The following is a 12,298-nucleotide window of genomic DNA, read 5'->3' on the forward strand; positions in this document are numbered from 1 at the left end:
TGATAAGCTCTGTACACTTTCAGAGAACCCCCCCTTCTTCTATATACAGAAAGCTTGCCGGCTTTGTTATGTCCAATAAAAATGACAGCTTCTTGGCTTTTTACATAAATACAAGGTTTGTTTATAACTATACATGTACATAAGAAAGACGTTTTCTCTATCTCTTTTCTCCAAAGTACTCGGGGAAAGCAACAATGTGCATCTCTGGACATTATCAAAAGCATGCTCAAAATACCCGTTTTCTCTGGTCATGCGGTTGCCTAGAGCCATTTTGGGTACAAAAACAGCACAACCCAATAAACCCAATGTGCAGGAGAATTCTGACAACCCATCTACGCAGAAGCGTTCATTTGGATCAAAATGGGCTTCAAATTTACAACTCTTTCAATACACTATACATGTACCATACATGTACCTGACATTGGGGGGGGGGGTCACGGAGTTCAACCCCCCCCCAATGTTCCCATAGTTTAACACACTATTTTCCTCTTGAACTGAAGTACCTTCCCCCCCCCCCTTATCAAGATCATTTAATCATTTCCTGAGATTTCAAACACACAATGGCTAAGTTCGCGCAAGGACTATCGTTGACCATAGTCTGAACTCCGTCTAGTCAACGGTAGTTGGACTACCCTAGTCAGCTATTTGGAACCAGCCTTCAAGACGTGATCGCATCACTTGTTACCAACAGCCAGTTTAACAGCACAGTGCAGAATGGACCAGTTATAAAAAAATGTTAGCAGGTGTTAAGTTGCCGGTCGCCCTGAGATGACAAGACAAGAGTCGTTCGTACTTCAAGTACGAACGACTCTTGTCTTGTCATCTCAGGGCGACCGGCAACTTAAAACCTGTGTGCATGCATGATGTTTGAAAAACACATACTCTGACTGACATAGGAAACCCCCCCCCCCCACTTTTAAAAGTGTTCCGCTGCCGTTGACTTCAACTTATGTGCGCATTACCTACGTAGGTCACTAAACAACCCCTTGTTAATCATTGCGCGAACTTCACCAATTAAACACAATAGGGGGGGGGGGGTTACCACCATGCCCCAAATATCGAGCACCAAATGCCACACACAGCTCTGAACCAAACAAGTTCTCTTGCATTTACAACTTTCAAACAAAAAATGAATCTTTGGTATTAATTTCAAGACATCACGTTCTCTTTGGTCTCAAAACAACATCGCCAAAATATTGGGTATTTTCTTCTTCGGTCCTTTACTTGAAGACATGAAGTTTTCAGCTGGAAATTCCATTCCCTCTTCTCGACTGTCTAAAAAACACCAAAACACCCCAAAACATTGGGTCTTTTTTTCTTTGGTCCTTTGCTTGAAGACGTGAAGCAATTCCCTCTTCTCTTTTGTCTAGAAAACAACAAAACACCCAAAACATCGGGTCTTTTTGCTTTTTTGTTTACATGAAGACATGAAGTTTTCCGCTGGAGTTTCCCCCGACAATGATGTCCCTCGTTGGGTGACAGGCGTTGATGGAGCAGACCGACCCAAGAGATTCCTCGTCCATCAACGTGTGCAGCAACGTTCCGCCCTCTCCATACACTTGAATCTAGAAATAAAAAACGACAAAGCAAGAATTTCTTTACAAGCGTTGTTTATTATTATTATTATTATTATTATTATTATTATTATTATTATTATTATTGATAATATTAGAACAACAAATACTGGTTTGTAAACAAACATGGATGCGCCCACACGGCTTCAAAACCTTGGTGCGTGTATAACGGGGTGTTAGCGCTCTAGTCAATATATATAGCTCTATGGTGATTATCAACTCACCCTTCGTGGTCTCAACATACTCCCGATGATAACTGCATCTTCCCGTCCAGGGTACCACACAGAGCGGAAATTAGACAACCAGCGTCCTGTGTGATTATCATGACTACACAGGGGTAGAACAAATAGAAACATCTGACTAGTTTAAAGGGTTGTTTACCAATGAAGTAGGCTTCCAGCCCTTACTCTTAAAGACACTGGACACTATTGGTAATTGTCACAGACCAGTCTCCTTCCCTGGTGTATCTCAACATATTATCGCAACTAACATTTTAAGGTACGCTTTCTACTATCATTATCTTCAAATGGTGTAAGTTTAATGTAAATCTGTGTTTTGTGTAACAAAAAGTGCCCAAATCCTTTAAAAGGGAAATTGTAAGTGTGATTTCCATTACCATCCGTCCATCGTTGAACAGGGAAAATAAGGTTGCTGGTGTAAGATTGGTGGAAATCAAGGCATGACAAGAAAAACACTAACCTTATAGATGTTTGGACTTCCATCTTACCACTCTCAGCCACGGTCAGAAATCTTTGGAAACAGGAAAATAAAATCAATAACTATGATGTTGTGAAATGAATTGCACCTTTGATGATAAGGAACATGGATAGAATAAAGCACTCCAATCGGAGTATGTCATGAGAAAGATAGTTGTCTAATAGGGCAAATTAAATTCTGAAAAAATAATATAATTTTTGTGGTTGAACAAAGAATTGACTAGAGTGGGATTCGAAACCAACGACCTCCGGATTAACGTGCCGGCGCTCTACCAACTGAGCTATCTAGCCCTATATTGGCGGTGTCCCTATTTTGTCAACATCTTTGTTCGGGGTGCCAGTCAGAAGCCATACAACTGTTAACTGCCGTGTAGCCAGGGATCACACCCTACTGCCGTGTAGCCAGGGATCACACCCAAATTACGATACAACCTGGGAAGCTGCAGCGAGGGGATCACCTTAAGGGGATGCGACTTTTTGTGCCAGATATCAATATAAACCACAAGGGAAACTGACTGGGTAAATTTTGAAATGATTTTGGGGGTTGAACAAAGAATTGACTAGAGTGGGATTCGAACAAACGACCTCCGGATTAACGTTTAGCTTTAAAGACATTGAACACTATTGGAAATGTCAAAGACCTGTCTTCTCACTCGGTGTATCTCAACATATGCATAAAATAACAAACCTGTGAAGATTTGAGTTCAATTGGTCATCGAAGTTGCAAGATAATAATGAAAGAAAAAACAAATTCTGAAGCTCAGCGACTTATAATGAACATCACAACACATACCTCTAGCTACTGGGCAACCTCGGTAGTCTAGTTGGTATGACACTGCTCTAGAATTGCAAGGGTCGTGGGTTCGAATCCCACCCGAGTAACATGCCTGTGATAATTTTTCACAGGACTCTGGAAAGTACCGAGTATACAGTGCTAACAGACATCGGTGAATGGAAAAAAACAAAACAAATTAATATTCTTTATCCCTGATGCAAATTTAGTATCTCTTATACCTGATTTTGTCGTCCAACGACGTTGCGATGATCTTACGTCCCGTTACAGGGGAGAAATAAGCAGACGATGTAGAGCGATGGAACGACATGGAAGAGATGCTCTTGCACAGGCCTTTCTGCTTGAGGTTCCGAAGATCCCATAATGCAACAGTCCTGGGGAGGGGGGGGGGGATAAACAACATATTTGACAATCTTTTCTTTTATTGAGTTGGAGTGAGAATGAAAACACATGGCTTGGTCTTGAAATCAAGCTGGTGTACTGCCAGTTGAAGCACTGGCGGGAGGACTGGGTGAATCTAATGTGCCGGGTCATGTGATATTAGCACCTGACCAGTGGTCGATGCGGGCGTGCTTTTTGGGGTGGCGTGACGAATCAGTCTGATTTCCGAGTATGAATAAACAACACCGCAAGGCATAAGAATCCCAACTTATTAGTCTTTTGAGTGTCCGTCATTAAGTCTACCTAAAGCAGGAACAACCCCGTGTGAGATGATAAGGACCCAGAGGCTTGCCTAGACAGAGGCACGAGGAGAACATGATTCTGAGGACTTTTATGACAAGTAAGACCAGAGGAGCCAGAGCGACCGAGCGTGATTCTCTGTGTAACTTATATAATCCAGTATTCACTACACTGGTAATTGTTGTTGTTTATTCGCCGCCCGTCGCTCTGTGTAAAGTTCCCACTGCAGTTGCAGGGACGGTACACACATCCGTGATCCCAATACACACTACATCAATCTGGGTGCGCAAGTACGCCCGAGTTGGGGTGTATGTGTACGAGTCGGTCGCAATTAAGATCTGCGGACTATGGGTCTATGATTGAGAACTAAATACTTACCCATCGGAAGCAGCAGTGATAAAGTGATTGGAGTTGGCTGGATTAACGTGCACCGTCTTGATCGACCGGGTTTGAAGAAAGTAACCCTCTTGGGAGGTGAGGCTACAGGAGAAAAAAAAAGCACACAATTTAATCTTATTTATTTAATAATAACCAGTTTTTATAAAGCGCTTTTCACACTCGAAGGACATCTCAAAGCCCTTCCTACATTGTTACTCCTGGCCACTGGGCCTTAATTCATTCCTTAAACCATCTCAGCGCCCTGGGGAGTACACAGCCTGTGCAACAAATACATGCGCTACTCGACTAAAACAACCACAAGAACCATCTCTGCCCTCACAGGTATACATTTACCCCTGGGTGGAGAGAAGCAATTAGAGTTAAATGTCTTGCCCAAGGACACAAGTGTCAAGACTGGGATTCAAACCCACACTCCCGGAGCTCGGGTTCGGTGCTTTTATCGGCTCGGCCATAACACGACTATCACACGACGTGCAGTACCCTGACGTCTTTTTACTCACCTCAAACCCAATCAGTTGTGCATCTGTGTATCTGAAACACGCGCACGAACGTTACGTGTACGAAGATGATAAATAGTCTGTTGGCGTGTTATAAAACAAATATATATTGACTGCTTTAACTCGTGCTATGGTTAAAACTACGACTCCCTCGGTGATCCCCGGACCGTTCCATTTCCCCTCGGCTACGCCTCAGGAAAATAGAACGCTCCAGGGATCACCTCGGGTGTCGTAGTTTTAACCATAGCAGTCGAAGCAGTCAATATTTGTATACTATCAACCTCTCCCCATTCATTACCTGTTACCCAGTGAGGTTTTATGCTAATAATTATTTTGAGTAATTACCAATAGTGTCCACTGCCTTTAAGCAACTCTATGAAATTTGGCGCAGGACCCAATTTCGTAAAGTCGATAAGGACAGTATACCAGCCAAAATCGATAAAGTTTACATTGTTTTGACTGGTGCCCAACCCATTTTTTTGCTTAGCACAGAAGTTTGCTAAGCAGTATTTTCTGCTTAAGAGTTTTATGAAATTTATTCCAGTTGTTTTCTACCTACCAACGAAGCCTGGAGTCATTTATTTGAACGTGTCCCTGCCGACAATAGTTCTGACTGACCAACAGCTTGGATCCATCAGGACTAAGAAAGTCAAAATGGCTGCAGTAAATGTCCTCGTTAACGTCCGTGGTATACACCTAAAGACACAGAAGGAGAGACAAAAGGAGAGATTTAGTAGATGGATTTCACATAGCGTTATCGACCGCCAAATTTGATGATGAACAATGGAAAAAGGCACCATCACAAAATGCCCAGCCGTGGCTTTTTGTTCATTTCTTTAACCAAATCTTGTCAGTAAAAATGTCAACAACAAAACCATGGCACAAGAAATTTAGTTTTGTGATAGCAATTTAGGATACTTCAGGTGTCTTAACATACATGTACTTCATTGGTAAATTTCATATCTGTACATGACTTTTACTTCGACCTTTTTATGTGAATGGAGGTAGGTCAACCCTTGCGGCTGCTATGGGCATTTTGGTACATCAACCTCTTCCCTCGCAGGTACCCATTTATACCCCTGGGTGAAGAAAATCAATCATATAAAGTTAATAATAATAATAGTGGCTTCTTATATAGCGCTCAGGCCCGTCACGCAGTGACGCTCATGGCGCTTCACATTATTACCCCTGGTCACTGGGCCTTAAATAATTCCTTAAACCATCTCAGCTCCCTGGGGAGTATACAGTCTGTGCCGCCGATATGTAGTGCAATCAAAGTTAATCAATCACAAGAACCAACTCTGCCCTCACAGGTACCTATTTACCCCTGGGTGGAGAAGCAATTATAGTGAAGTGTCTTGCTCAGGGACACAAGTGTCACGACCGGGATTCAAACCCACACTCCGCTGAACAGAATCACCAGAGCTTGAATTCAGTGCTCTTATCCGCTTGGCCACGACACCCCGTTTATGTTATCTTGCCCAAGGACACAAGTGTCATGACTGGGATTCGAACCCACTCTTTGAAGACTACTTAAAAATTGATGCTCTAAACTGCTCGACCATGACACCCACTCAAGGGGGGGGGGGAGCCCTGATTGCCGATTAAAAACAGAGAAATGGAGACTAAATACCTCATCGAATTTGCCTTTCTGAAAGTCGCCACATCGGATGGTGCCATCATAGCTGCAAGAGTAGAGTTTGGACGGATTGCTGGGGGCAAACTTGAGACATGAGACGGGCCGAGAGTGTGGTTCAAAGAGGTACACGCCATCATCACCATCGTGGGAATCCTGTTAAAATGCAGTTTTTAAGACCAATTAATGGGAAAGTATACCTTTGGTTCACTTTGAAAATATTCGCTCTTAAATGAAGTCTGTTAAAACAACACAATAGCTGATTTTGGTTGTTACAGCTAAATCTAAGGATATGTTTACATGTTGGAAAATGTGAAATTTTTGTTCTCTCACTATTTTCTCTCGACTTGCCCAGCGGATTAGAGAGTGGGATTCCATTAACGTTGGGAATGTGATTGAATCCTTCAATGATTTCAGAGTGAATTTGACTACTGCCCCTGCGGCAAACATTATGCCGCAATACATCTTGGTAATTAGAAATTAGTATACACATATTGACTGGCAACGAGGTGACTAGTGTACGTCTATTCCCATGAGGGACTTTGAGTGACCAGAAGAGGGCCGAGGGAAATAGGCCCCTCTTCTGGTCACTTACAGGCCCGTGGGGGAATAGACATACACTAGTTACCGAATTATGCCAGTCAATATGTGTTTCATAACACAGCTCGGTCTTAAATGTCAAATAAGAACAGAAAAAGGAATTTTGTACACTGCTAAAAATGGTATTCCTGAAACAAGAAAAACATCTTATTTTAAGAAAATTATTCTTGTGTCACTCCCTAGAAAATATTTTCTAGGGAGTGACACAAGAAGATTTTCTCAAAATAAGATGTTTTTCTTGTTTCAAGAAAACCATTTTTAGCAGTGTAGTTGTTGTTCACGGTTCAAGTCAAGAGAGGGCGCTGTTACTGCGGGCACTATATTCAAAGACTATTGCCCGCTCTGGTACTATTCCCGCATAACAGGCGCGCACGATCACTAGCCTATATTAGTTCATCCCACGTGACCGTGTTTCAGCCAACCAGAATACAGAACAAGCAAGAGGTGTGTTATAACCGCAACTAGTGTCAAAGTCGCGGCTACATGAGGCACAACTAGTCGAGTAGTAAATTTCACTAGTCACCTACTTACCACATCCCACACTCCGATCCGTCCCCACTTGTCACCAGCGCAGGCGATGACCTTGGTCTCAGACGGATGGACCGCAACCGAGAAAATTCTGTCTTTGGTCACTTTGGCCAGGTGCTCCGGAGCCAGTTTCAGGCCCTGTAGCGTCTTGGTCAGGGCCAGCAGGTCCTTAGAAACGACTCGATCCGAAGGCGACGTCGATTTTGAGAGTTGTGAAACGGTTTCGATGAGGGGGAAGGAAAGCTCCCCGTTGACTTCTGTGCCGCTGTTTGTCGGTTTCATCTCCAGAGGTCCTGAGGGTTTTCTCGCCTATGAAGGACAAAATATTGTACGATGGAAATTTGCAATTAGTTTTTTTTGTGTGAGATATCGTCTAACATCAGAAGGGCCAGAAAGCCACTTTAAGTTGCTGAGTTACCTTGATTGGAAGATCATCTAAGGGAGGAGGGCAAAACCCTTGGCCCAGCCTGACTGTCCATAAGCTGGGCCAGGCCCACGGGTCGATTTCACAAAGAGTGAGTACTAGTCCTAAGAGATATTAACAATGTATGGCAAGTCCTAAGTTAGGACGAGTTACTCAAGATAAGACTAGTCTTAATTCTTTGTGAAATCCACCCATGGCCCTGCAGCCTAAAATCTGCCCTTTGTGTTTGATAATCGCTTAACAATAGAAGAACCTGCTTATTAGTCAATTCAGGGCCTAGAGCTGGCCTAATAAGCCCTGCCCACTGTACACGTAGCTCACTATCTTGGCCAATTTAAGGCATTATTATTGAAAGAAAGTACAGTTGGGCGTGAAGATTACACACACAGTGAAGGCATGAACGTTTGACTGTTCTTTCCCCAGACAGTGATCTCTTTTGTTATTCCTGTTTCGGGTGAGCTGTCAGTCAGTAGAGACAACAATAGAGATCCTTTCCATTAGTAAGCTTTCCCCTTTGTTGACTGTAAGGGATTATAAAGGCCCCATGGCTCAGGCCTTGCTGCCTAGGCTTGGCTCTCAGGCCTTGCCTGGGCCTGGCCAAGCTTACCACCAGCCAGGCTGTGCCAAGGGTTTTGCCCATCTCCTGAAACAATAAAACAATCAGACAGACATACAGACAGACCGACTCACATGTCTGTAGGAATCACTTCCTTCAACCCAGTCCAGAGTCGGTTGTTCCGGCAGGTAACAATAAAACAATCAGACAGACATACAGACAGACCGACTCACATGTCTGTAGGAATCACTTCCTTCAACCCAGTCCAGAGTCGGTTGTTCCGGCAGGTAACAATAAAACAATCAGACAGACATACAGACAGACCCACTCACATGTCTGTAGGAATCACTTCCTTCAACCCAATCCAGAGTCGGTTGTTCCGGAAGGTCTGGTAGTGATGCCCCCGATGGGTCGAGTCTTCGGATTCGCAAAGATGGAGCACGTCTTGGTATGACTACGGGTGGTTTCTTCTCTCTAAAATTAGAAAATCACAAAAAATATTACAGACAGACTTTAATAGGGAGGGTTAGTCCTAGTTTGATATTTTGTGGAGTCAAGTTTTTGACTGCATAAAATGGCCAATGGTTAGTTTGCAAAGTAAAAGGAAAACCATGCCATTTCAAGGCATGTTTATGCAAATCATTATAGTCTACTTTTAAAACATCTTTCTAACCATATCGATTTCATAACAAATTGTTTCAAAGGCTTTTCATGGACCAACTTGACTGATCCAAGGTATATGTCCCTTTAAAATCTCTTGTTCCCACACAATCAAAATCACCTTTTCAATCCTCTGACAACGGCTGTCTTTTGCTGAGCTGGCGTAGACAGTGTGCTTTTAGTCTGCAGACAACAAAGAACATAAAATTTCAAACAAAAACGACCTTGACAAAAAAAGTACCATGAACATCAAATACCCTGCGAGTGCCGTTACATTAATAAGGAGGTTGCAGGTACGCATCCCATAAGCCTGGGCGACTAGTGAAATTTACTACTCGAACCCACCTCAAATAGTTGCAACTTCAAAGGTGCAATATAGTAAAATTTGTGCTGAAAGGATGTGTTTTGTAAAGTAAATTATGTTGGTCTAAATAGTCGTGAGCGTCACAATGGGAGACTTTCCAACGCTAGGTGGCAGCAGACTTACCGGGTAAAATTCTGAGAACAACGGCTTGACCCGGTAAGTCTGCTGCCGCCTATCATCCCAGAGAGTCTACTATAGGTTCACCAAGCAGGTTGTCGGGACTATTTTTGTTGTAGTCGGGCTGCACGATTAATCGTGTAGTTGAATAATGGTAGTCGCGACTCGATTAAGCAATCAATAGTCGCGACTTCTACACTTAAGTCGCCTCCCAGGCTAAATGTTCAGCTCTAGTAAATCTGTCTTTGTTCTACCCAAAATGATTAAAAATTCAGTCAGTTTCCCTCATGGTTCAGATCCTTACCTTTAGAATGCCCAAGGATTCAAAGAAGCGTTTGTTCTCCTGGATATTCTGAAGTCTCCTCTTCTCATAATCCACGGATTCCTGTCAAAGTGTTTCAAAAAAAAATGCGCGTAAATAAAAATGGGAAATAGAACCAGCTGTTGCAAACAGCTTGTAATATCAAAAGGATATAAAATAGATATAAAATAAGTTTGCGGTGTTTCAAGCTGAAGAATTTGCGGCCTGTTTAACTTGAAATACTAAGCGGCCATCTTGGAAAAAAATAAATAAATAACAAATAAAAAGGCCCTCATCCTCCTCTATTTTGAAAAAACTGGTATTTTTTTTTATTTGGCCTAACTTACGTCAGAATCGGAATTATCATCATCGCTTCCTTGCTTGCCAAGCAACTGCTCCACCTCCTCTTCTTCTTTCTTTTTCATGATGTCCACTCTTTTTTCCTTTTTGACAGAACGAACTCTACCCGGCTTCTTCGTTTCATTCTCTACTTTGACGTTGATACTTGTCCCGTTTTGGTCCAACAGAGCAAACGAGCTTCTAGTCTGAAAACGAGATCGCCAAACTTATTGTTTATTATTCTTTAATTACAAAAACAGAGGAAACTGCCTCAGTGCAAATAAAATTCTTCATTCTTTCTTAGGACTAGCATCTTTTTCCTGAGTAGACCTAAAGGGCAAAAATAATTTTTCATTTCTTCTAAAGCAATTTAAAGCCATTGGACACTTTTGGTAAACAGTATTGTCCAAGGCCCACACTTCGTGTATCACAACTTCTATATAAAATAACAAACCTGTGAAAATTTAGGCTCAATCGGTCATCGGCGTCGGGAGAAAATAACGGGAAAACCCACACCTTGTTTCCGCACGTTTCACCGTGTCATGACATGTGTTTAAAATAAATCTGTAAGTCTCGATATCGAGAACTTATATTGTTTTAATGTTTTCTCAAAAAGTAAAGCATTTCGTGGAATAATATTTCAAGAGAAGTCTTTCACCATTACCTTCTGTAAACCCTGTAAGTTATTTGTAAATCTGTGAACTTTTTGATTGTTTTCTGTACTGAAAGTGTCCAATGGCTTTAAAGGGCACCAAATGCAATGACCAGGGGCATGGAGGCAAATTCCCACAAGTGTATGTCATAAGAATAGTAGTACCGGTAATAATTTTGGAGGCTAGTCATCCTTAGTCGTATCTGAGAAGCTCAATTGCAAAGAATGATGACTTTGACACGGTCGCGCCGCATGCATTTGAAAACTGCTTTCTTTGGTAGCCAGTCAATACGCCAATAACCAAGAACGTACTCCGAGAACTGAGTCTTCGGACTAGCACACGGCAAACCGACGCACTATCACACGGCTGTCGTCTAGCAAAACTAAGACATGTCATGTGACGCGCTCTAAACCAATGAGCAGGGAGAATACTTGTAAGGGGTGTTACAATAGAAGAGAACGAGCACGCACAACAGTACTTCTAGAAACTATAGAAGTAGCACAACAGCATGTTGCCCTAAGTTTTAGTTTTTGGAAAAGATGCTGAATTTGAGAACCACTTTTATGACCAAAATCACTCAAACTACCTTATCTTAAGTTAAAAAGAATGAAAAGTGGGCTTTTTGCAAGAACACACATTTTCTATAGATTACAGCAATGGCCCAAAAAAGAGCAGCAAATTTTGACAGCAGCAGAAAGGAAGAACAGCATGCACAGTAAGACAAAACAGATGTCAAATTTAAGCAGAAAAACAAAATCCATGAAATCAGTTGCGGTGAAACTCTACTAACCTGAAAGACTCACTTACACAAACACAAAGCAAACTAAATCACTACGAAAGCAGCTTGACTTAATACAAACAGTTTACCATATCTCCACATCCCTGGTCAAAACCCTCAACCATGCCGTGCACATGTTTAACACCACCCGTCAACTTCAACTTTGGAATAACAACTCGAGAATTCCAGTTCCAATCATCCTCAGTTTTCTCCGTCAAAATACCACCGCGATTTTCCCTTACCATTCGTTTCTTCGTCACAATAGCACTTGCCACTTCTGTCGGGGCCCTCTTCGTTTTCGGCATGGTTTTGGGAGAGGATTTGTAGAATTCGGCAATTCCGAGCATGCTTTCTTCTCACTTCTGTGACTGTTTGGTAACCCCAAAAAGTGAAATGTTATGTAATTCGCCCCTGTTCGATATTACGCGCGAAAATGTATGCTGAAGGTTTTCGACTGGTACCGTAAGCTCTCACTGTTGGTCTGCATTAAACAGAACACGGGGTACCAGACTTTGTTTATTAGCAGACGCCCTCAGGTGCAGTGGGAATTCAATAAGTGGTGTTGAAAGACCACCGCCACGGCGGCGCCTTTGTAATTGTTGGAGGTTGTTTGCTAGTTTTCACCAGTCAAATGCAAATACTTTGAATGCGCGTGACACTATTGATAAACTGACTACTCTAG

At 42.4% G+C, this 12,298-nt stretch overlaps 1 protein-coding gene across 2 annotated transcripts; it reads right to left on the bottom strand.

The window, feature by feature from the left end:
- Positions 1-836: 836 nt before the first annotated feature.
- Positions 837-12,009, bottom strand: LOC139942480 (WD repeat-containing protein 76-like). Of its 2 annotated transcripts, none has more exons than XM_071939284.1 (13): positions 11,859-12,009; positions 10,194-10,391; positions 9,850-9,930; positions 9,186-9,247; positions 8,737-8,878; positions 7,428-7,733; positions 6,294-6,452; positions 5,220-5,356; positions 4,143-4,244; positions 3,305-3,457; positions 2,274-2,324; positions 1,799-1,901; positions 837-1,565 (listed from the first exon to the last, which is right to left on the bottom strand). In XM_071939284.1, exons 1-13 carry the CDS (start codon positions 11,961-11,963, stop codon positions 1,416-1,418), a joined length of 1,749 nt encoding a protein of 582 aa, XP_071795385.1. In that variant the 5' UTR covers positions 11,964-12,009; the 3' UTR covers positions 837-1,415. The 2 variants fall into 2 exon arrangements, with proteins under 2 accessions (XP_071795385.1, XP_071795386.1); XM_071939285.1 differs by lacking the exon at positions 11,859-12,009 and adding an exon at positions 11,706-11,801.
- Between the last annotated feature and the right edge of the window lie 289 nt (positions 12,010-12,298).

The sequence above is a fragment of the Asterias amurensis genome, chromosome 10 (genome assembly GCF_032118995.1).
Source record: "Asterias amurensis chromosome 10, ASM3211899v1".
NCBI classification, from domain to species: Eukaryota; Metazoa; Echinodermata; class Asteroidea; order Forcipulatida; family Asteriidae; genus Asterias; species Asterias amurensis.